Source organism: Erythrolamprus reginae, chromosome 1 (genome assembly GCF_031021105.1).
Source record: "Erythrolamprus reginae isolate rEryReg1 chromosome 1, rEryReg1.hap1, whole genome shotgun sequence".
Lineage (NCBI taxonomy): Eukaryota > Metazoa > Chordata > Lepidosauria > Squamata > Dipsadidae > Erythrolamprus > Erythrolamprus reginae.
The window spans coordinates 381410074-381436847 of NC_091950.1; the positions used below are offsets into that span (position 1 = coordinate 381410074).

Here is a 26774-nt window from a genome sequence, read left to right on the forward strand (position 1 = left end):
CTAGCTATGGCCGTAATATACCCTGCTAATCTTTCATCCAAGCATTAAGCAGGACTAACTTTATTTGCCTTTTAGGCATCAACAAGATAGATCAGATATTGCAACCTGCTGAGAACTTCCAACTCTAGTGAAGTGTGATCCAGATGAAGTTCACCAGTATCCCAGCATCTTCACTTTCATTAAATTTCCGATCATTATGGTAATAATAAATCACACTATTAGAAGTATAGGTTCAAAATTAACATCACTGGCAGAGTGGTAACTAGTATAGTGTCAATCATGTGCAGGGTGTTACAGCCAGAATTGTTAGGGAGAAAATAAATGCATTTCTTACCTGTTCATGGAGGACAGATCTATCAAGTGTTATTACTCTTGAATCTCTCAATTAAGGCCAGCAAATCTCCAAATATAGTTGCAATGCAACAATGACAGAAGAATTGTCGTCTCAGATAATTACACCCTGAGCTATAATAACGAGCCATCTAGTAAGAAAGACAGTGGCGTTATAGAATGTGAAATTTTTGAATGGTGTTTCTTTAACTGGTATAGCCTGCATTTGCCTCCAAAGGAAAGTGGGAGGTGCAGAGAAGTTGTTAATAATTTTGATGGAAGAAATGTGAGGCATGCAGGTGGGGGTAGGGAAGAGAAGATATATATGCATGGTATTTCCTACTATATATTTCCTACACATAGTAGGAAATTGTGAAGGGCAAAATGAAGGAGCAAAGTTGAGATTAAATTTACAGGGTCATATTATTTAGGGTTCCAATGGAACTAGATGATGGGCTTGCTGAACCTATTACATAATATATTTTAAAAATCCTGCAAAAGTGACAAAATGTGAGATGACTAGAAGAGGACAAATTAGGTATATTCAAAAACGGAAAAAAGAAATCCATCAAACCGCTGGAAAATGAGCTGTAAGTAACCAAAAGAAATGTAAGAAATATGAAGATCTTTTTTTTCTTTTTTAAAATATTTTTTTAATTGATTTTAAAATATAGAATATAAAACATACACACCACATACAACAAGTGCTCAGTGATTAGTGCCTACCACCAGACAAGATTCACACCTCTCCACCAAAATGGGGGCATTTCTTATATATACCATTTTAACTCAAGAGCAATATATCTATTTACATATTATACAGTGATTCTAATTTATTCCTTGTGGTTTGGTCTCGAATTCTACTAACCATATATTGTCTTACCTTGTCCCATCGTCCCATCAGTTGTTGCAAATCAGTTTCATTATCCGAGTTCATCCTCTTGTCAATGATCTCAGATTGAATATGATCCACCATGTACCGGCATCAATTTTGTATTGTCCATTTCGTTGCATCCTTTCAATCCAAGACTATTACCACCTGAGCACTTGCTATCGCTGCTTTTTTTATTTCTCTAAATTCTCCCATAACATTGCTTTTAACTAATACTGCCATTTCGTTTGTAATTGTCCATTGTATATTTAACATCCTATTAATATCGTCTTGCACTTTTTTCCAAAAGTTCTGTACTATCGGGCATTCCCAAAGCATATGCATAAATACTCCTTTATCTTGACACCCATGCCAACAGATATTTTTAACATTCTGCTGGAAATATGCAAGTTGAACGGGCATGTGATACCACTTATGTAATATTTTCCTTCTCATTTCCCTAATCCTTGTATTCTTAATTTTTCTTATATTCTCCACTATATTTTTCATTTCTTGCACATCTGCTTGTAATTCAATCTGCCACCATTTAGTCAATCCTTAGGTCAGTGTTTCCCAACCTTTTTTGAGCCGCGGCACATTATTCACATTTTCAAAATCCTGTGGAACACTGAAAGGGGGGGGGGCCCTAAAGAAAAGTTTTGACAAAAAAAAATCTTCCTCCATTTCGCTCTATTTCTCCCTCACTCTTTCTCTCTCTTCCTTCCTTCCCTTCTTTCTCTTTCTCCATCCCTCTTTCTTTCTTCCTCTCTCTTTTGCTCTCTTTCTCTCTCCCTCCTTCCCTCCCTATATGTCTTTCTCTCTCCCTTGCTCTCTCTGCCTCTCTTGCTATCTCTTTAATTCTCTCTCTTTTTCTCTCTCTTTCTCTCTCTCTTGCTATCTCTTTCTCTCTCTCTCTGTCTCTCTTTCTTTTTCTCTGTCTCTCTTTCTCTCTCTCTTGCTAGCTCTCTTTCTTTCTCTCTCTTTCTCTTTCTCTGTCTCTCTCTCTCTGCCTCTCTTGCTATGTCTCTCTTGCTCTCTCTCTCTCTCTCTCTGCCTCTCTTGCTATGTCTCTCTTGCTCTCTCTCTCTCTTTCTCTCTCTTCCTTTCTTCTCTGCGGAGGCCGGCGAAGGTTTTTCTTATTTTAAATGTTCCGGGTGGCAGGGAGATGCGGAGCCCGCACGCACACACCCCCGACATTCCAAATCCTGCCTCAGCTGCATGCAAGAGGGGCCTGGCGGGCGTTAGCAGCCCGATGAGGAGGACGAGAAGCCGTTGCAGCCACCCCCAATCCCCCCCCTTCCCTGGGTACCTTCCAAAGGCCCCTGGAAAAAGGCAGGAGGTAGCAACGAGGCGCGAGGACAAGCAGGCAGCTTGGCGGAGGGGAAGCGCTGACGGGCTCTCCTCCTTCCCCACCCCCGCGCTTCTCTCCCGCCCTGGCTTTTGCTTCGCCCGCAGATTTCCCCGCAGTTCAAAAGGAGGCAAGAGGTGGCCTGGATGAAATTGCGAGGAAATCATGGGGCGAAGCAAAAGCCAGGGCGGGAGAGAAGCGCGGGGGTGGGGAAGGAGGAGAGCCCGTCAGCGCTTCCCCTCCGCCAAGAGGTTATTGCCGCCGCCTCTGCCTCCACTCAGGCAGCCATCGTGGTTGAGCTGAGCGAGAGGAAAAGGCGCGGTGACCACGGTGGCTCCCTGAGTGGAGGCAGAAGCGGTGGCAATAACCTCTGTGCTTTCTACGGCAGCGTGGCTGAGCTGGACGGAGGGAAGCGGCAGCTCCCACTCGAGGAACCCACGGCAACGGGCGACGGCTTGGTGGGAGGCGACGGCGGGAGACACAGGCGGTGGGAGGAGAGGGAACTAGGAAGCGACTGTGAAGCCCAAGACCATCCACAGGATGACACTCAGGCAGGGGCGCCGGCAGCGCCCCGCCCAGCTGGAGCTTCTCGCGGCACACCTGGCCATGTCTCGCGGCACACTACTGTGCCGCGGCACACCGGTTGGGAAACGCTGCCTTAGGTCACATACCCATCTGACTGCACTAACATCTTGCGCCTTGGTACCTTCACTTTTTTCTCTTATTATTTTCTCTAACTCTATCTCCCCCATAAATAGTGCTTCTTTATTCTCCCTTTCATTCAGATATTTGCATATTGCATTTATTTGTAGCCATCTTCCCTTACCCAGCCACCATTCTATACGATTTCTACTTGGCCTCCCAACTTTCTCATATAACTGTTCTATCTTAGTTATTCCTCTTCCCTTCAACTCTCCTATAACCCTATTTAAATTTGTTTCATTATTTCTATTTATTACATAAAATGATGACAGTTTTGATTTATATAATACTATTTTCCCCTGCCATTTTTTCTAAATTTCCATGGTCCCTTTCAGGGGACCTATTAATTTATATAGATCGCTCTTATTCCACCTTATAAAAATTAATTCTCTATTCTTCATCCCATTCATCTCTTTTTCCAATTTCACCCATTTATTTTCAAATAATTGCAACTCCATTAATCTTTCAATTTGAAAAGCTTCTCTATACAACTCCAAGCAGAGAATTCCCCATCCACTCTCTTTTTCAAGAAAGATGAAGATCTAAGGCAACACAAATCAGATGTAGAAGCAAAGGATCAATCCATACATGAATTGTTAATAATATTTAGGAAATGAAATGTAATAGAAAGTTATAAAATGTAATAAAGTTGCTCATTTCCATAAAGAAATACTTCTAATTACAAATTGAGTATGATCCAGCACTGTGATGGAGCTGCAAAAAAAAAATAAAGCCAACAATAATATACTTTCAAATCATCAGAAGTAATTGTTCCAATCCATTCTGCTTTGGTCAGATCGTACCTAGAACACCAGGTCTAGCTCTTGGCATACTTAAAACAGATTCAAGGAAATCGGAACATATTTAGAGAAGGACATTAAAGATGATCAGAGACTGGGAGTAATAGCTTGGGAAGGCTATTTTATTTCCCTAAAGCTGTATTCACTTTATTTCTGGGGGATAAAACCTTATATTACTAAAATCTCTTTATCATTTCCCAGGTTACTGTAATATTGCAGACTAACATAATTCTCAATTTGTAGCAAATCTGCTTTTTATATAGATAGCATCTTCATTCTGTATTTCCATTTCTCATCACAACTTCAGGAACACAGCTGCTGCCCATTAATACTAACCATTAAAGAAGAATTTGGAAAAGGCCTCCTAACAAGATTAGGCTGGAAAAAGAGTGAGAATTTAAGAGTGGGAGCCAGATTCGTTATAAGTATACACATTATTGGCCTGTTTGCTTGGCAGTGTCACTACAGGAAGGAGGTAATATTTAGCAGATCAGAAATTCTTAAAATGAACTAATCTCATCCTAGGATATTTTTAATTGCTATTATTATTGTCAGTCAGGCATATCTTCTTTTAATTTCTTTCCCTCTACTTTTTATATAATTAATACTATTATATTATATATACCTTTTTAATTTATTTGTCGCTACCTCAAAATTGAATTATTATATATTATCTGGTGTTGACTCCTAGCTTGACACCTAGGCAATTCTCTTCTCCCTCTGAATCTCCCAGTTCCATTTCCTTCTCTATTTCTGAGGTTCCTTCCAGTTTTTCAGGAGAGTTTCAGAGACTTGAGGAGTCACCAGCTTCTAGAATGGAATTTAGCAAGTTCCTTATACTCCAGCACATATTATCTATAAAAATCAGTTTCTCCAACCTTTCTCAAATCTAGCATGCTCCCTTCCAGATCTATTCAGACTTCAACTTTCCTAACTGGAGTTAGATCACAGATGAACATCATCAAAGGAATTCCTAGGAATTTAAATTTCAACATATTTGTAGAATACATTTCAGGAAAGATTGAACCAGCTATTCGGTACACATTTCTTTGTCTAATAACAAGTTGACAACATTTTCCTAGTAAATAAGGTAAATCCACATAAATTTAAATAATACTTAGACTGCTAAAGCTGCTTATAGAATCACAGAGATGATAGAAGTGATCTAGTCCAACTTCCTTCTGCCCAGGAAAAGATCCATGTCATCTCTGCATAAACCATCAAGATTTCCAGTGAAAGGAAAAGTCACCTGTTCATATGCAGCCTGCTTCACTAGCTGGCAGCTTGTAAGGTAATGATATCTACCTAATATTTTGCTGGACCTGCTATCTTAGGTAGAAAGCTATTGATTTTGATTATGTCCTCTGGGGCAATGCCAATGAATTCCAGTGGATAACACTGGACAATGGATATACTCTTATATCTTTAATTTAGAACACAGATATCCTTTGCCATTTTTAACTGTAGCTGTTTGTAGTTAGATGGGAGCTCCTTTGTCCTCTGATGTCTGTATATTATCTGTTCCAAGACTCAAGAAAGGGTAATTTGCTGAATGGTAGATTCGTTAAGACTCTGATGATTTACATAGAACAGGAGTCTTGTAGTTTTGATACTCAGCAGCTACTTGGCTGTTCCATTATCTCCTTCAGCATTGATAATCCCAGCTAGTATGAGCATTGTGAAATAAATCCAGATGTGATTGAGACTGGATTATGGCAACTATAACCTTTTCCTTTTGAAACACCAGCTGCTTAATTAACCAAAGTTATCCAGTGAAAGTTTTGAGTCTACATGTATGTGTTTTTCTTCAACATATTCTCAGATGGTTTAGATAAAATTGCTTATTTTCTTATCAGATAGAATTCACTAAAGTTTGGCTTATTTGTGGAAGTAAATACACGTCCCACCCTTTGGGAATAGCCTTTGAAAGCTATGTGAAAAAAGCATTGCTTTCAATCACTTCTTATAATTTATTTATTCTCTCTCTTTTTGTTTTGAGGAGATGCCAAGAGAAAGAAGACTGTTCATTATTTGACAGAGACTTTGAAGTACTGTATATGAGTTAGAAATGTCTTTCTCATGAACTTTCTCTTGTATCACAAAGTATCTCAAAGTGCAGCATTTAGCCTATGCTGATTATGGCAGAAGCAAAGAAGTGGAACAATTTCATTACTCTTTTATTTTATTTATTATTTTGTAACAGATCACTTCTGTTATTTAACTACAGCTTGACCCATGCTTGGATAGACACCTATGTGGAAATCCTTCAGGTCATTGTACACCATTGTTTCCAGATAAGGACCATACCCTGTCTTTGAATGGCATGCTGAGAGCCATACTCCAAGTTGGCAGAACCTGGACAAAAATAAAACAAAAATATTTCTTAATTAATATTCATATCATATTACTAACATTAATACTAATAAACTGATAATTGCCCTCACATATTTCAGAAATTTATCCTCTGTCACTTTAAAAATTACAATTCAGTGACAATCTCAGCAAGTACAGGTGAAACTTGAAAAATTAGAATATCATGCAAAAGTTCATTTATTTCAGTAATGCAACTTAAAAGGTAAAACGTAATATATGAGAGAGACTCATTACAAGTAAAGCAAGATAATTCAAGCTGTGATTTGTCATGATTGTGAGGATTATAGAGTATAGTTCATGAAAACCCCAAATGCACCATCTCAGAAAATAAGAATATTACATGCAATCAATAAAACACTTTTATATAAAAAATGGTATTGTTCTATGTACAATATTTATTGTACACCAGCTGAGCCTGAGAATAAGAAGTGAATTGCACATTAATTATGATATTTTAATAATAAATTTTATTAATTTTTATAATAACAAAAACCATACACACAACATATATCTGTGTACACACCACCAGATAACATTCAAACCCCATCACCAAAATGAGGATATACTGTATATATAACCTTTTAAGCTAAGATCAATATATTTATTTACATATTATAAAGTAATTCCAACTTATTCTTCATAGCTTGGTCTCAAATTCTGCTAACCATATAACCTCTAACCCTATCCCACCGTCCCCATATTAATTATGATAAACGCTATTTATTCAAAGCCATCAGGCTCGATTTCAGGCATCCGCACACTATCCAATGTAGGTGCATATACAGAATCAAGATGGCAACTATAATTGTGCAATCAAAGCTCCACCCATTTTTATGTGTAATACACAAATATGGGTGGAGTTTTCATCACTGTGATGGCCACCAAATTGGTGGGGGGGTTTTAACCATACCTGCAGACATCCCTATTCCATTATACTCTCTGGAAGATATGAAAACTCTGAATCAGCATTTGTGATAATTATGTGTATATTTAAAAAAATACAAATCAGGAAGGTGTCTGTAAAACAAATGTTTCCTATTAGCCCAGTTACCTCTCTTAAATCAATATCCACTGGACTCCGAGACAGAGGAAGAGAATATTGTTGATAAAAGACCTGTAAGCCTTTTTTAAAAAAAGACCTATCAGAGGAAACACTGGAAACAATTTTAATCATAAAATGGTAGCAGATTAAAACTGAAAAAATAAATAATAATCTGGACATTAAATTAATGCAGTATAATCACAGAACTAATGTAAGATTTCAGGAGGCATCTAAACTTTATACATGAGGAGGACTAGAGCAGATTTAGGAGAAGGTGATCCACAGTGTTGTGTCGCCATTGAAAAAAAAATACTGCAATATTGAATACTGCAGCTGTGAGTTTTAGCTGACAAACATTTCTTACTCTGGAACGATCTTTCTCCAGAATTCCTGTCCCATGGCTGTTATCATGGTCTAAGAGGCCTACAACAGAAGGAAATTGTTCACAAAGTAAAAGCTTGCAGCTATAGAGACTCTTACGAAGTTTGCTTGACATAGAAATGCTGTTTTTGGTGACAGACCCATTACAACTGTAATATCTACTTGACAGTTAGGTGGGATTTTAAATCCTCTCAGGCTAATCAGGCTAAAAATAAATGCCTCTGAAGCTGTAGGCTTCTGCCAGTGGGTTTACTAGATACTTCAGATATATGAATGAATCTGTGTGCTTCACTCCATCCTCTCACTGTAAAATGGAGATAATAATGAACACCTAGAAAGGAAGTAAGCTGAAAAAGTAAATGGTTTCCATATTTACTGTATGTAAACTGATGTAAATGCAGGAAAATGTTTACCACATTTACCAACCTAGAACTACACCACCTTCGGTATGACCTCAGCGTAGTTCATAAAATGATCTGCTACAATGGCCTACCTGTCAATGACTACTTCAGCTTCAATCACAACAATACACAAGCACACAATAAATTCACTTCTTAAAGTGAACTGCTCCAAACTCGATGGCAGAAAATACGACTTCAGCAACAGAATGGTCAGTGCCTGGAATGCACTACCTGACACTGTGGTTTCATCCCCAAACCCCAAAATCTTTAACCTCACACTGTCTACTGTTGATCTCACCCCATTCCTAAGAGGTTTGGAAGGGGCATGTTGTATAAGTGCACCAGTGTGCCTACCGTCCCTGTCCTAATGCATATTCATTTCATGTATTTAAGTCATGTTTATACTTATATATATTATCTAATACAGTGATTTTCAACCTTTTTTGAGCCGCGGCACATTTTTTACATTTACGAAACCCTGGGGCACATTGAGCGGGGCGGGGAGGGCTAAAAAAAGTTTGGACAAAAAAATTCTCTCTTCCTCCCTTTCGCTCTATTTCTCTCCCCCTCTTTCTCTCCCTTCCTTCCTCTTTCTATCTCTCCATCCCTCTTTCTTTCTCTTCCTTCCTTCCTCTCTTTTTTGCGCTTTCTCTCTCCCTCCCTCCCTCTATGTCTTTCTCTCTCTCTCCTTCCCTCCCTCTCTTTCTCTCTCTCTCTTGCTTTCTTTCTCTCTTTCTCTCTCTCTTGCTTTCTTTCTCTTGTTCTCTTTCTCTCTCTCTTGCTTTCTTTGTCTCTCTCTTGTTCTCTTTCTCTCTCTCTTGTTCTCTTTCTCTCTCTCTCGCTCTTTCTCTCTCTTGCTTTCTTTCTCTCTCTCTTGTTCTCTTTCTCTCTCTCTTGTTCTCTTTCTCTCTCTCTCGCTCTTTCTCTCTCTTGCTTTCTTTCTCTCTCTCTCTCTTGCTTTCTTTCTCTCTCTGAGCTTCGCGGCACACCTGACCATGTCTCACGGCACACTAGTGTGCCACGGCACACTGGTTGAAAAACACTGATCTAATACATGCTTGACAAAATAAATAAATAAAATAAAATGGTTCAGTTAAAGCCATCACCCCTCTCAAAAAAAAAGGTCCTCTTAACATATCTGGAAAGTGCCTCTCTAGGCAGATGCGGAATAATTCGGGCTGCCTTTTGCTTTATTCTGATGCTGTGTTTAATCAGAGCTGACCTGTTACTGCAAAGTACTTGCTTAAATCAGCAGGTTGGGCAGTGGACAACTAAATAAACAACTAAGACATACAGTAGGTGCCAATGATTCATTTCTTCCATATGCCCTTGCTCCATGCCTGTGTTCATATCAAGGGATATCGTTATATGTATGCCTTTATTTTTGTTAAAGCATACTACTGAGGTATGTGATATTAAATACTGAATTCAGCTCCTATAATTCAAATTTAGAGGATTAGTATTTTGATAAAGCAATGAATGGCTTATCCAAAATTCTGTTGTTATACCCTGCAATCATAAGGTGGTTTTCCTGTAATCCTTATTGTGTCTGTCTCCTGACCTAGCCTTTCTCAAAGACCTGATATTAATTTTGAAAGCTTTTCGGGGTTTCTTCTCTCCCATCTTACACCAAATAGAATCAAGGCAGGGTTATTTTGAGTTTCTTTATTACACTTTCTTCTTTCCCAGGTCTCACTTGTCATTTTTCCACCCTTAAGGCTCCTCCATTCCTTTATCACAATTATTTTCATATTCTTTTAGAAAAAGTAATTATCTAGTCCTTATACAGTGGAACCCCGACTTATGAGTTTAATTGGTTCCGGAAGGAGGCTCGCACGTCGAACAGCTCGTATGTCGAAACATTGTTTCCCATAGGAAACAATGTAAAAGCGATTAATGCGTGCAAGCCCGAGGGCTGAGGGGAAAAGATGTCGGCTGAAGCGGGGAAGTTCGCCAGGAGTCAGCAAAGAAGCCGCGCGTGTGTTTTAAAACATCGGAGCCGGCATGGGGAGGCTTTTAATCAGCCCCCGAGCCCCCAACCCGGACTCGGGGGTTGATTGAGAGCCTCCCCATGCCGGCTCCGATGTTTTAAAACACAGGCGCAGCTTTTCCGCTGCCTCCTAAAGCGGGGAAGTTCGCCAGGAGGCAGCAGAAAAGCCGCGCGTGTGTTTTAAAACATCGGAGCCGGCATGGGGAGGCTTTTAATCAGCCCCCGAGCATCCAACCCGGACTCGGGGGTTGATTGAGAGCCTCCCCATGCCGGCTCCGATGTTTTAAAACACAGGCGCGGCTTTTCCGCTGACTCCTAAAGCGGGGAAGTTCGCCAGGAGGCAGCAGAAAAGCCGCGCGTGTGTTTTAAAACATCGGAGCCGGCATGGGGAGGCTTTTAATCAGCCCCCGAGCATCCAACCCGGACTCGGGGGTTGATTGAGAGCCTCCCCATGCCGGCTCCGATGTTTTAAAACACAGGCGCGGCTTTTCCGCTGCCTCCTAAAGCGGGGAAGTTCGCCAGGAGGCAGCAGAAAAGCCGCGCGTGTGTTTTAAAACATCGGAGCCGGCATGGGGAGGCTTTTAATCAGCCCCCGAGCATCCAACCCGGACTCGGGGGTTGATTGAGAGCCTCCCCATGCCGGCTCCGATGTTTTAAAACACACGCGCGGCTTTTCCGCTGCCTCCTAAAGCGGGGAAGTTTGCCAGGAGGCAGCAGAAAAGCCGTGCGTGTGTTTTAAAACATCGGAGCCAGCATGGGGAGGCTCTCAATCAACCCCCGAGTCCGGGGGCTCGGGGGTTGATTGAGAGCCTCCCCATGCCGGCTCCGATGTTTTAAAACACAGGCGCGGCTTTTCCGCTGCCTCCTAAAGCGGGGAAGTTCGCCAGGAGGCAGCAGAAAAGCCGCGCGTGTGTTTTAAAACATCGGAGCCGGCATGGGGAGGCTTTTAATCAGCCCCCGAGCATCCAACCCGGACTCGGGGGTTGATTGAGAGCCTCCCCATGCTGGCTCCGATGTTTTAAAACACACGCGAGGCTTTTCCGCTGACTCCTAAAGCGGGGAAGTTCGCCAGGAGGCAGCAGAAAAGCCGCGCGTGTGTTTTAAAACATCGGAGCCGGCATGGGGAGGCTTTTAATCAGCCCCCGAGCATCCAACCCGGACTCGGGGGTTGATTGAGAGCCTCCCCATGCCGGCTCCGATGTTTTAAAACACAGGCGCGGCTTTTCCGCTGCCTCCTAAAGCGGGGAAGTTCGCCAGGAGGCAGCAGAAAAGCCGCGCGTGTGTTTTAAAACATCGGAGCCGGCATGGGGAGGCTTTTAATCAGCCCCCGAGTCCGGGTTGGGGGCTCGGGGGCTGATTAAAAGCCTCCCCATGCCGGCTCCGATGTTTTAAAACACACGCACGGCTTTTCCGCTCGGAAGCAAAGCAAGCCAGCCCGGGTCTTCTCGGCTCGTATCTCGAATGTGAGCTCGTGAGTCGAGCAAAAATTTCTCTAATCTCGCAGCTCGTATCTCGAGTAGCTCGTAAGTAGAGCTGCTCGTATGTCGGGGTTCCACTGTATTGGAAAGTTTGAAGGGGTGACAGAAACACCTAGTAACATTATAAAAACTGTATAAAATGCTGGACAAGATTTCCATGGAGGATGGCATAAGTTGTTTTTAGCTTTTCTTTAGTTTCTTACACTACTTAGCAGGCCCAGTTGCATAAACACTAAGTGTACAAACTATGAATGTCTGTTAAAGTTCTAGATAATCTGAATGTTATATTTGCTTTTAAAATGCCATCACATGGACCTGAGAGCCATGCGATAAGATTGATAAACCCTTCCATCTCTGAAATTTGTCTGAATGGAGAAAATGGACGAGTCTCCCAAGAATAGAGAATTTAATTATCTTGCAAAAGTGTAGCATTCTCCAGAAAATTTCTCTGACTAGTATTGTTATGATATTGCTATTAACAAGATGATTTTATTAAAGAAATAAGTGAAAAGTTTCATTTCTAATTCAGAATCAATAGAATTCCCTAAACAACTCTCTATCTGTAAATAATATGAGTCCAAATAAATGAATTAAATGTAGAACATTAAATAAGTATTGGAAGTCACAAAGATTGTAAATTTATTTATTATTTATGTATTAATTAAATTTATATAATGCCCATCTTGCTGTTTAGGGTAAATTCATTTAGTTTGGCTACAAATCCCATATATAAACAATGATAGTCCCAGGTATATTCCTGGTTTATGATACTGCTTTGTTTGTTTTGTGAATGTGAAGGATGTGTAAAGCAAGCCCAAATGAACTGGAATTTACTCTTTCCTTCCTAATGTGAAGGAAAGAGTAAAGCAAGCCCAAATGAACTGCATGCACAATTTCATGCCTTTATGTAGCATTCTAGGATCTGCCAAATTCCTGTTATTATATGCAAACACAGCACCCACTGAATGAGAATAAAATCATCCAACAGAGAACAAATGTTAGACAAAAGATGTTTTTAAAGCAAACAACTTTAAATCACTGCCTCTCTCTCTGAAGTATATAGTACTGATTAGGGAAACTTCAGATATTAAAACATACTTACACATTCAGTGCTATGGAATCTGTTTTGAAAAAGGCAATTATTGATGGTGAGGAACCTGGTTGAGTAGGGAAAACATACCTCACCTACATGGACTCTACAGTACCTAATCAGTCTGCCTCCAAAATAATAGGTTTGCTATTTGGTGGTGCTTCAGTCCAGTGAATGATAGCAGATGGAGAATTCAGCATTTCAGATAACAGGCTGGACAAACCATTTCCTCCTTGCTATTTACTATTCTCTGTGTATAGATTCTTTTAGGTGCAGAAACACTTACGTAAGTGATGTAAGTCCATATTGTTACGCTACAGTGCCACTATGTCTGCCGTGAAAGCTAGACATACAGTGAAAACATTCCTCAAGAGAAATATATATATAATATTTACCAGGACAAAATATGCCAAAATGGTTGGTTTACTTTTTTGTGTGTGTGAAAAGGATACTGTTTTCCCCTTTTTTCAATGTACCTCCCCCAACCAAATGTTATGGCATATTAACTTCTGAGTTGGGTAGGCTATAAAAACTGCAAGAGAAATAAAATTATTGCTAACTTGGAGAAAAATATACTTCTATGGGACTCCTTGGGTTTATCTCATTCTGGAGAACAAACGAGATATGACTGGCCTGCAGTTAATCATTGGATCCCTCCCACACTGCATTTTTAAAAAATGAACAACTGATAAATTGTTGCATAGCAAATTGCTTTCTTTTCAATCAAATGGTATGTGGAATTATGCATCTATATCTAAATATCACCCTTTCATCCAAAAAAGAAGAAATAAAGGGAGAGAAGATGATTCAGATATTTTGCTTTCTGAAATAAAACATAATAATAATAATAATAATAATAATAATAATAATAATAATAATAATAAAATTAGATTTGTATGCCGCCCCTCTCCGAATCGGGGCGGCTATAGGTTGGCTGTAGGTTAAACTGGTCCAAATTTTATGTGGAAGCTTCTTAAAATGACCTTCTCCTGCAGCCTTCTAGCTGTCCTGAGACCACACTCTCGGCCAACACAAGGAGTTTTTGGTTTACATTCCTGAGAGCTGTGTTCTCTACCCATCTGGAAGAGTGCCAAGAAGATCTGGCATGCTTTGAAATCAGACTAACAGTTGGATTTGAGTTTGGGGATGGAACAGCTTTTTCCACTCTACTGGAGAGTAGCAAGTTTGCATAGGGGAATTAGCTGCTCCCTGCCAGTTATATCCCAGTCACAGCTGCTTGAGGCAACTGTCTCATGCCATCTAACGGTAGGACGAGCCTGGTTACTAGGCAATGTGAAATTCAAATGATGCCAGTGTGGAATGTTGGCAAATGTGCCACTCTGTCCTCCTTGAATGTTATATGAGCAGGAAGACCAGGGTAGAAACTGAATATTTAATATTGTGATGCAAGGATTGGTCCTGAGGACACCATAGTGAACACTGTGGGATGTGCAGTTTGATCAGAATGTGTTAATCTGGTGCAGCTCACTGTTCATTTGAGTTACGGTAAATTAAGATATGGCTTTTATTCATATTATACAAGTCACATTGAGTAACAGTTCGAAGACCGTCACTTTGAGTTTTGTTTTTAATTCATGGAATTCCTTGCTGGAGATTCAGTGCAGCCTGAGAAAGTGCCACTGATGCAATCGGCTTTGTATAAGGCCCTAGGCAAAGAGTTGAATCGCCGGGGTTGCTCAGCAACCTTCTTATCAGGTGGCTTAATCGCAATTATATAATCCCCTCCCATTGTTGCCTTCTCTTTCCCAGCCAAAGAACAACATACAGGGGAAGACACTGACAGTGAAGTATTTTCTGTGGGAAATTTCAATCCTGTAATGTAAAGCAAATAAGCATTTCAGAGGAAAGAACAAGGTGCTTCATTAATAATTTCCAGATCAGATAAAACTGGAATACAGTACAAGGAATTTTAAGTGTTTTTACTTTCCAGATTATCAAATTCAGTTCCTGTTGAATACGCAAATGTGTGTCCATGAGAATTTCCTGGTAACAACAGAAACTATTTCCCTCCCTCCCCCCAATGCCCCAGTCTAACTTACAATTCTGTACAGCTATTCCATTCTATCCAAATGGTAACTATACCAGATCCAGCTTTGCATGTTGGCCCTTGGTTACCTAGATATTGCTATCTCCTGAAAAATGTTATGCTAAATTAATTAATGAATGCAAGCAAAAAAACCAAACAAATCTGGCAAGCAAATGAATTGAGAATGATCTTTTCCTTCTTATTACTTGAGATATAAAATAGCAAGAGCAGGAAGTAAAAAATAAGATATAATAGCAATTAACATTCTTGACCGAATGGCACCTTCACCTCACTTGACCTTCCATAAGGGTTTTTTCTCCAGGCAAATTGTGCCTCCTTTCTGGTGTGACATAATCCAGTTGTCGGTAGGTGGCATCAGTTAGCTAGAGCAAAAAAAAGAGAGTTTAGATTTGCCAGCTTGCACATCGCAGCACTCATGACAAATCTTGAATGTTCTGAACAAGCAAGTGTGGTATTAAAATAAAAGGATTCCTATTGACATGGTTTTGCTTGAATTGCTTTTTTGCTGCCAAAGCTCTCTAAAGTATCAGTCAGATGAAACAATAAAATCAAATCAAACAAATCAGAGCAGAACAGAATGCTCTAACCTTCCTGAACTGGGTAGACTGCTGGAATGTTGGAGCTGAAAGTCCCAGAATCCCCCACTAGCGTAGTTGTTGCTGGGGTATATTATGGCACAAGGTCATAAAAGGTCTTAAAAAATCAAGCATATTTAGTTTCTGCCAAAAGGAAATCACTGGTGGGAAGAGAACTCTAGAGAGAGTTGGAAGGGACCTGCCACTGAACATGTCTGATTCAGAAATAAATATCACTAGTAATATCCAGGCAGTTTCTCAGTTATCCAGGTCATGGTTGTCCCAAAGGTGCTCCTTCAAAAGACAAGTGGGCTTTCTTTGTTTTGCTTGAAGACATTCTGCTTCTCATCTACGAAAGCTTCTTCAGTTTCTGGAGGAGGTGGGGGAAAAGAATGAGGAGAAGGAGAAGAAATAGAAGTAGAAGAAGGATCTTCTTGGGTGAGAAGCAAAATATCTTCAAGCAAAACAAAGGAAGTCCAGACTCCAGTTGCTTTTGAAAAAGCACTTTTGGGACAATCTCTAGGGATGATTTAATGGGGGATTTAATGGAGGTGCAGCACTGAGTTGGAGTAACCTGATAAAACTAAAATGAGTGAACTGTCAAGCACTGCTTTAATTTAGAAAGAGAAGTGCTCTCTGCAGCAAAGGGCAAAGAGACAGGAGTACCCTATATTTAGAATTTTTTCTCTTTCTCCAAGGTCATAAAGCTTGAAAACTCCCTGCTCATTTAAAAAGAGAGAGAGGTTTTAAGTCAGGAAGCAAAGCTAATATTTCTGATTGTGTCAGGAAAAGAATGGACATTCTCGGTAATTCAGAATAATGTTGGATACAGCTGTTTATACCTCACAACTGGATTACTCAACAGTGGTTTGATTTTGTTGTTTTTATGGTCAATATTTTACTATTGCACTCCAGACAATGAAGGTTTTCCTAATCTTTCTGATACATGTTGACCATTTCAGGAAACAGAATGGAGAAGTAACCAAATACCCAGGCTGGCTCTATAAATAGGACAAAATAAGGTGCCAGAAAGGACATTGACCATTGCAATATGTCAAATTATTTGGGGGGAAATTATTTGAAGATCAGGAGAGTATAGATCTTGTATAAACTCACTACCACCTGGAACTCATTAAAGTAGCTGCATCTGTTTTTAGGATTCAGTGCTCATAGCAGCTCTACGATCTTGAAAAATCATATGACTGAATTAACAAATTGCAGCAGGTATAGTTTTTGCATTCTGAATTTGTGTTCTGAATTTCTTCTTCCAAATTAAATTGGAAGTATTGCAGAACTTTAGACCAAATCCAGATAACATTTTTATAGGACTCTCTTGTTCAGAAATAAAATTATATTATATTATATTTATATGCTGTATATATTCTATTTATAAGTAGACAGTTCTTGCTTTAGGGAAAAATCTATTCTTTCCTCTACTAACAGAGAGCTGAGTTTTCCTCTGGAGTTTTTGATTTTTTTCCACTCTTTACACAAGATATGAATGAAATATCGATCTGAAATTATCAGGAAAATTCCTATCTCACATTGACAAAACAAAACAAAACAAAACCCTAAAGCTGTTCCTAATGTATATTTTTTGAGTGAACTTGCTTCTTTAAAGTATCTTGAAATACACTTGTTTTGCAGTTGACTGCATTTTGATTTGGGTCTTTTCCCTAAAGGAAAATACTTAATTATGAACAAGAAGAAATCTAAAGTCTTTCTTTTCTGTTTGCTGCATGAACAATTTATTTTAATGTACATTTAAAGTAATGTCAGACAACTGAACGGTCCTCAAATTATGTAACAGTCTTTATGAAAATTATGAAAAAATGATACTTGCAATAAAGACTTGCATCATAGAACATTTATGTTCAATTCTTTGAACTGCCAGATATGAGCCATGGCTTATGCAAGTTTTGTGTTAATCTGCATAAATAATTGCTATTCTGTAGCTACAACAAATTGTGATGTTTGTACATCAGTAACCTTTGGTGTTTTTCTACATTTGCTGATATTTTTCATGCAGAGAACATCTGCAGGAGAACAGATTGCAACATCTCATGAGAAATGTTGGCTGTGGGGAAATGTTGGCTTCATAAGCTTTTAGGCTTGCAGACTGAAAGTAGAATTGTATGAAGGAATTTTTGACCAAATTACTAAGGCTGTGGGGACATTGCTCAGTCAAAAGAAGTGGCTAAGAATGATAGGTGATCCTAAGTTACTCCCTCTGCTAATATGGCTATAAAAGTAACAGAGAGAATGGAAGCACCTGCAGTATGAAGATGAAAATTAGGACTGAAAAAATCAAGATGATCACTAAAAGTAAAAGATGCAGAAAACTCCTAAGAATTTTTTGCATTTTGAAAGATCAATTTAAAAATGGATGATAAAAATGGAGCCTATAAGTGTAGTAAATGCAAGCTGAGATAGGAGTGACTGATTTTTTCTGCCAAAACCACAGTGATCCTAAGAATCTCTATACTGGGGTTTTCAAACTGAATTGCACAGAACTCTTAAGGGTTCTGCAGGGGATTTGTATGTTTTTGGGGGGATGGGAGAGAACTTGGAATACTCACCCATCCATTCTTGCCACCATTCTACTTTACCACTTTCATTTGCTGTGTCAGAAGTGTTTATAGGTGCTTAGGATGCATTGGGTTGCCTTTTCCTCCCTACCACTTATGTCACACATCTTCTCACTTGCACAGGCCCAAATCCCTACTTTTATGAAAGCTGCTTGCAATGACTAAGTCTCATCAAGCTATGTGGATTTAATAAAGAATTTTAGAATTGCCCTGTTCAGTCAACAACCTTAGTTGCTTTGCTGCTCTTCCTCTTCTTTTGCTTCCTTAGGGAAATAAACTCAGGTATCAGTCCTTAAGGTTACTGAATTCTTCATAACTGTTATCTGGCATTGATACTGTAAAGCAGTGGTCCCCAAACTACGGCCCGGGGGCCGGATGCAGCCCGCTGAGGCAATTTATCCAGCCCGCGGCAGCACACAAGATTTTACATGGAGTCGGGCATTGGAGTTGGGGGCTGGGAGTGACGAAAGTGCGAGGCCGGCTAAAGTTTTTCTTTTTTTGAATGGCGAAGGTTTTTCTTATTCTGAATGTTGCGCGTGCGCACGCGCTCCCCATCCCCTTGTGGGCTGGCAGGGGGATGGGGGCAAAGAGGCCACAACCAAGAGGGACAGAGAAAGAAAGCAAGAGAGAGAGAGAGAGAGAAAGAGGGAGATATAGAGAGAGAGAGAAAGGAAGAGGGAGAGATAGAAAGAGAATGAGTGAAAGAAAGAAAGCAAGAGAGAGAAAGCGGGACAGAGAGAGAAAAGAAAGGAATAGAGAGGGAGAGAGAAAGGAAGAGGGAGAGATACAAAGAAAGTGAGTGAGAGAGAGAGAGAGAAAGTGAGAGAGTGAGAGAGAAAGAAAAAAAGGAGAGGAAGGAAGAGAGCGAGAAAGAAAGAGAAAACTTGGCAAGGAGTTGGGGACTTGCTCCACATCACCTCCTCCTCCTCCCTCAAGGCGGTGGCATTAAGAAAACCGCAGGGTTTTTTTTATAGTCCAGCCCTCCAACAGTCTGAGGGACAGTGAACTGGCCCCCTGTGTAAAAAGTTTGGGGACCCCTGCTGTAAAGGGAGAACAAGCTCATCTTCAATACGTAGGTTGTGAAAACCAGTTGCTTGCCTCCAAATTTGCAGCTGGAGAATTACCACTAGAAGTCAAATCTGCATGTTGCACACTCTGTTTGGCAACACAGCAGTGAACTGCCCCACCCAAATGCTGCTTTGAAAATGCACAGCCATGAAGGCACTGAAGATTCTGATCTTTTACTGTCCAGTGATAATGCTGTTATTTATGAATCATTTATCTCTTTTTGAAGGTTTCCAAGTGATCTCAATAATTATTTACCCTCACCCTTCCCTGTTTCCTTATTGCAGATTTCCTAAGGAGTAGCTGATGCTGAGACCAGCTTGAAAAGATTCAAGATGACGACAACAGTAGCAACAGACTATGACAACATTGAAATCCAACAGCAATATAGCGATGTTAATAACCGCTGGGATGTGGATGAGTGGGACAATGAGAATAGTTCTGCTCGACTGTTTGAGAGGTCTCGCATTAAAGCCTTAGCAGGTAGGAATTTTGCTCTGATTGCTATTGCTGTAATGGATTAATTGTGCAGCCTGAAGTTGATTATAAATAGATAATGTTTGATTACTGCACATTTCAAATCCAAGGACAACTTTCTGGAAGTAGATCAAATACCATTGATCAATACTGAACTTTTAAAAAGACTTCATTTTTAGGTTTATTCTGTTTTGTTTATGAAATAAACATCAAGTACCCTGCTTGTTTGCACTTGGCTTGAGGCAATATTTGAATCTGTCCCTTGGTTTAAATATCCTGATTTAATGAAATGGTTTTGTTTTAGGGCCCAAATCATGACCTGAAAGCCTGCTGCCTTGTAGCCCACCATGTGATTTGGTTTTAAAACCAAATGGGAAAAAAATTATGCAATCAGAGATACTTAATTTTAAGCTACCTTAATGAATTTGAATGCTGCTGGGGAAAACTGAATTAAATAATTATAATGTATATAGCAGGATATAATTTAGTGTACTGCACAATTTATAAATACGGTAATAAGAAAATGCAGTGTAAGTATTTGTACTGCAATATCCAGAAAAAACAATGAAAGGCTAATTTTAGGGAATTTATATTGTATTTGTGATAAAACATCAACTTTACATATATAAAGTCTTCAATTCAGTCCTGTAATACAATCTTGCTTCAAATCTAGAGCACAGGTCCCCAACCCATGGTCTGTGGAAAAGACCCAGTCCACAGCAGGCCAGAAACCAGTTCACATAAATGATGTACGACCCCATCCACGGATATAGACAGCATGTGAAACCACGCCCCTTCTGGTCTGTGGAAAACCACTCTTTAGGGAACTGGTCCCTGGTGCCCAAAAGATTGCAGACCATTGATCTAGAGAATTACTATCAATTGGTGTTGACAGTAGTGAAGTAAGCGAACTAACAGTGTGACTTGAATAAGGGAATTTCCTACCTTTGATTACTTGAATATTTGAGAGATGCTGAAACAGCCACTCTGGGTTTCAGAAGAAGCAATACATTTCATAGATCTGGTAAGGTACTATTCTCACTTTGCACATTCAGGCATTATAACAGAAAGGGGAAAGAGTCATCATCATGTGGCAAAAATTTTAGAAATATTAATTTCTGATGCTGTGGGCAGCTTTATTCATTCATTCATTCATTCATTCATTCATTCATTCATTCATTCATTCATTCATTCATTCGACTTCTGTGCTGCCCAATCCCATTGGGACTAAGGGCGGCTTTAATGGGAACTATAATCTCCACATCAGGGATATATATATCTGCCCATTTTCCCATGTAATGGAAACCTATGGCTATTGTCCCTTCTGGCAGTTTGCACTGGAGAAACTGTACAAAAGAATAAATGGGAATAATTCTGATATCAACAGCAATTATATCCTAATACCAGCTAACCTCCTTGCTGCCATGCTTCAATGAAGAAGATACAGATCAATTTGAACACAGAAGAGATGACCTTGAACTGTTTAGGAGATGTAATCTATTTTCAAATAATTAAATGGAGATTAAAGTTTTTCCCCCACCACGGTAGTTTAATAACATGCTGACTGAGATGTGAGAAAGATAACACTGTTTTAGCTGCCTTTCCCATAGCTGATCTTTATATGGATCTCCTCCTTAGAGGCAGAATCACAACCTCACTCACTCAATAGCCAATTACATTGCTGGTCACTCTATAAACATCACTGAGAATAACCCAAAGAAATGATAATGCTGGCAGCAAAGGGCATGGATAGTCAGCGATTATATGATATTATATGTTATATGAACCAGTACGATGTAACGGTTAAGGCATCAAGCTAGAAACTAGGAGATCATGAGTTCTAGTCCTGCCTTAGGCTCAATGTCAGTTGGGTGTTTTTAGACTAATCTCTCTGAGTTCTAGGAAGGAAGCAATGGCAAGGCACTTCTGAAAAACCTTGCTAAGAAAATTGCAGGGATTTGTCAGGCAGTCTCTGAGAATTGGATACAAGTGAATGAAAGAAATGAAAAAAAAGACAAATGATTGCTAGATTTAGATCCGTCTTTCCTTGAAAGGTGCAATATGAGGCTCCCATTATTCTGTCTTCACAAGAAGCACTTTATTGAATTGAATTGACAGTCAGTGGGTAACTCAAGTCTCTTAGTGAATTTTCACTTTAAGGCTGGGCATGAATCCGGTTCTCCCAGGTTCTAACCCATTACTTAAACCGCTGCACTACAAAGGTTCTTTCATTGGTTTGGCTCCAATTTATATTCCATTCCATTATAGTGCTTAAAGCTGCTATTTCTTTCCCATAATAAATGATATAGTTAATCCTGTTTCTCACAGTAAAACTCTTATTATTATTATAAAGTCTCTGACATGACCATTACCATACATGATTTTCATTGCCTGTATCCAACCAATCAGCAAATGCTTTTCAGGCATTGAACAGCTATGATCAAGCATAGAATCAGAATAAAGAAGAAGATGGTCAGGATTATCTTTTACCTATTTACAGCTACACTTTGCAGTTATATGGTTTCAGTTTAAGAGAAATGTAGCTTCGGCTCCTTAATCTTTTGGGGTCAGTAAGACGTATTGAGAGTGAAATATACTCTCACAAAATGGTTTCTGTAGTCAGAAGGAAAAGAACTGAGTAGTAACCAACTCTTGACTTTTATTAATGCCTTTAGATCTATAGGAGACCTTGGAAAATGGTCTTTGCTTTGTATCATACTAACTTCTTTTTCATTTGCTTAATTAAAAGAATCTTTAAATAATTGTTTAGGTAGGGGCCTTGGCAAGGACAAAGGAATGCATGAACAACATATGAATGCCTCTGAAGATAGGGGAAAGAAAAATCTAAGTTTAACATTTTGCCTTATTCCAAAATTAGTAGAAAATCATAGATAACTGAAGAGCTCCTGGTTTAGTATGGCTTGTCAAAGGAGAAGAACGCAGCTATTGGGAATAAACTGAAAAACAGTTGCCGAAACCCTCTGTTTGAAACATATAGCTGTCCAAAGGAGCAGGAGACATTCTCACTTTCAGCAGGCAAAATATGGAGTTATCTTAAATGTAATGTACATAAGGATTGCAGAAACCTATAGTCATAAAAAAGTAGGAGAGAAGAAAAAAAAACTTACCTCTTTATTTTTATTTTATATTGTTTAAGGCACCTTGCATGTCTTTAATTGATGTTTTTATTGAAAAATGATTTGAGGCACTTTGATATTGGAAATATCATCATCGGAAGAGATCATGTTTCTAAACAATGTAAATCTAAATTGGAAAACAATTGGTTTAGCAACATTGTCAAACCATAAAGGAAAGAATTCTAATTTGGTTCAGAGGGTATAATCCTAAAAGAAAAGAATGACTTACAGAATTTTGTAACAATTGAACAACTCAGTCTGTTGGTAAACACTTTACATCAGTTTAAAGTACGACATAAATCAGCTTGGAACTATCACAGGCTATAACCAATGTCTACAACAGTCCAGTCATTTTGTATCAGTTGGATATAGGTATCTAAGTACAGTGCCAATAATAGTAATTGTGAATCATACTAAAGCTAGAGGGCAGTATAATATCCTCTTTATACTAATCTTTTATCTTGGTGATTAATACTCAGCTCTCAAAGAAAGAAAATAGAAACTAAAATCTCAAGCATTCAGAGTTGCTTTCTAGAAGTCAAAAAGTTTGCAGTGCTCTAAGCTGGTTGTCACCTCCATACAAATTGCTGCCCTTGATATATTAAGTTATCCAATGTGGGAGAGTCCACACATGATCAAAGGGTTTTTGTATAGTTGGAGTACATTTTGGAATATGCGAGGAGTACTGGGTCATTGTGACGTGAGGTTCCTCTGACTTTTCAGGGCAATGCCCTGCATAGTCATTTCAACACACTCTGTAAATGATTTCCTAAATCCCATGGTAGCTTGCCAACATTCCTGACCTCTGAACAAAATGCCTCAGCAGCATGAGACATACTGCAAGGTGGGGCCATGCCAGTTGGGAAGATGCTGGAATTTTTTCTTGTGTGCTTGCAACACAAAATGGCCAACCATAATTTCCAAGTTATTTTTTTCTCCCTCCCTCTCCCTCTGGGAGGGAGAAAGGGGAGGGAGAGAAAGAGAGGAGAGAGAAAGAAGGAAAGAGAGAGAGCGGAAGAGAAAGAAATTGGTGAAGCAAATTAAAGATCTCTTGGGAAATGAAAGAAAATTATTCTATGAATTATTCTATGGCAGGTTGCTACCCAAGCCCTAAAAGAAATGGGCCCGGGACCTGAATAAACTAATCGAAGCAGTTACTTCATCCACATATAATACTTAATTCACATATGAACCATCCTGTGTTTTTCACTGTTCAGGAAAGGCCTTTAGGAAAGGTCTCCACAGCCGATAACAGACCTCCAGATCGATCCAGAGTTCTGTTATCAGCTATAGAGGCCTTCAGGAAAGCCTTGCCAGCTGCAGAAGAAATGGGCCGAGGCTTACAAGGCCTGGCTGCAACTGTCCAAAAGTAAGTATTAGGGCAGCTCCACTACCTTCGTCCTTACCCTGATTTAATTTTTACCTGTGCCCCCTGAAGTGGGTGGGGTCTTAATTATGGCTTATTTTGGGGGGGGTAGGGCTTATATTGGGTGCATGTGTAAAAATCAAGCTAGGATTTACTTTTTGAGTAGGTCATATTTTCAGGGAAACACGGTATGTAGGTCCCTTAGCTCTTAAAATACATTATTTGGGTCTTCCTTGAGAAATGTTCCTAAAACTAGGAGGAGAAGCTGAAAGCATTTCCTTTTCCATATGTCCAAAGAACGGAGTCATTACTTGGTTCTTATCCATATTGGGGACATATTGGGAAGTATGTACATTTTATTCACATATGCTAAATACACTTTTCTCTTATTATTATTCAGAGAAGTCCTGAAACTAAAGAGATTGGAAATATAGGTGGTCCTTGACTTATGACCATGATTGAATCCAAAATTTCTGTTGCTAAGTAGGACTCACTGCTCACAGTCACTCATGCCCTCATCACCTTGAGGTTCGACTACTGTAATGCTCTCTACATGGGGCTACCTTTAAAAGTGTTTGGAAACTACAGATCGTGCAGAATGCAGCTGCGAGATCAATCATGGGGCTTCCCTAGGTATGCCCATGTTACACCAACACTCCGCAGTCTGCATTGGTTGCCAATCAGTTTCCGGTCACAATTCAAAGTGTTGGTTATGACCTATAAAGCCCTTCATGGCATCGGACCAGAATATCTCCGAGACTGCCTTCTGCTGCACGAATCCCAGCGACCGGTTAGGTCGCACAGAGTTGGTCTTCTCCGTGTCCCGTCGACTAAACAATGTCGTTTGGCGGGACCCAGGGGAAGAGCCTTCTCTGTGGCGGCCCCGACCCTCTGAAACCAGCTCCCCCTGGAGATTAGAACTGCCCCCACCCTCCTTGCCTTTCTCAAACTCCTTAAAACCCATCTCTGCCATCAGGCATGGGGGAATTGAGACATCTCCCCCGGGCCTATACAGTTTATGCATGGTATGGTTGTGTGTATATTTGCTTTTAATAATGGGGTTTTTCGTGTTTTTTTAATTATTAGATTTGTTGTACATTGTTTTATTGTTGCTGTGAGCTGCCCCGAGTCTATGGAGAGGGGCGGCATAAAAATCTAATTAATTAAATAAACAAACAAACAAACAAACAAACAAATAAATAAATAAAGACAGTTGTTAAGTCAGTTTTGCCCCATTTTACAACTTTTCTTGCATAGTTGTTAAGTGAATCACTGCAGTTTTTAAGTTAATAACATGGTTGTTAAGGGAATCTAGTTCCCCCACTGACTTTGTTTGTCAGAAGGTCACAAAACAGGATCAGATGATCCTGGGACACGAGGCAGTTGTCAATCATCTAAATTTTGAACATGTGACCCCAGGGATGTTGCAACATCATAAGTCACTTTTTTCAGTACCATTACAACTTTAAACGGTCCCTAAGGAACTGCCATAAGTCAGGACTACCTCTACACTTCTTCCACATTTCATTTGGAAATCCTGCATATTCCTACAGGACAGCTGTTCTTGGCAACAAAAGAAATTCTGTACTCTCCTGTTTTTACTATAAATATAGGACTGCTTCCATTAATAGCCTTATATGTGATTAGCAATTATGAATACCGTCACCTCCCACTTAGAATGGAGCTCATCCAAAGGGAATAAAAAGGAACTTTATGCTTTGTCTCCTGCTTGCTTTCTAGCTTGGAATGAAGAAGTAATGTTTGTGATGAGCATTTGAAAGAAACTTGACTTTGATACAAAGTTCCAACATATCAGGTTCAATTTACTTGAAGATTGCATCTTACTTATGATCATTTATATTTTCCAAGATAGAATAATAGAATCCTAATTCAGTAAGAAATATTTAGATTAGTGAGTTCAACCCTATGGTTAGCATAGAAATCAAAATTAAGAATCTGTGTTCATTAATTGCTAAGCCTCTGCTTGAGAATGTCCAATGAGAGAGGTGCATTATTAGTACCGTAGTTAATAATTTTAACAATCATTATTGAATTGAGGTCAAATTCTCTGCCCTCAGGTGCCTGGATCACTGTTATAGCTGCCATTTAAATCAAATGGGATGCCCCTGATTGTATTCAAGTATCAGAAGATACCATTTTGGATCTTTCACTTCAAATATCATAGTGAACAAATCTGACAAAAATTATTTTGCCTATCTTTTGGTTTAAGAATTCAGTTTGAAATTTGAGCCTTCTACCAGCAAAGACTTAGTCTTTTACTATGCTATAATTTTCTTCCCATTTTATCAGGAGTGAAATGCTACCAGTTCAGCCCAGTTCGAGCATACTGGTAGCGGTTGCCAGTGGTTCGGAAAACCAGTAGCGGCAGCACAAGGCTCCACCCACCTTCTGCCATTTTCTTTTTTTAACTCTTTGCACATGCACAAAGCCTTTTGTACATGGGCAGAGGGTGAAAAAGCATGTACAATGGTGGCGTGAACATGAGCAGAGTGCACGCGTGCAAAGTGCATGCTTCTGAACCAGCAAGTAGATTTCACTGCTGTTTTTTATAGTACAGTGATACCTCGTCTTACAAACCAATTGTCATACAAACTTTTCTAGATACGAACCTGGGGCTTAAGATTTTTTTGCCTCTTCTTCTGATCTATTTTCACTGTATGAACCCAGGCTG

The 26774-nt window shown here is 39.5% G+C and overlaps 1 protein-coding gene across 1 annotated transcript in view; it reads left to right on the top strand.

The window, feature by feature from the left end:
- SPTBN1 (spectrin beta, non-erythrocytic 1) overlaps window positions 1–26774 on the top strand; it is a 215589-nt gene that overhangs the window by 46881 nt on the left and 141934 nt on the right. The window contains exon 2 of the mRNA XM_070734769.1: window positions 19390–19585. Coding sequence (XP_070590870.1) covers window positions 19438–19585 — 148 coding nt within the window. The 5' untranslated portion in view covers window positions 19390–19437. The remainder of the gene's footprint in view (window positions 1–19389; window positions 19586–26774) is intronic.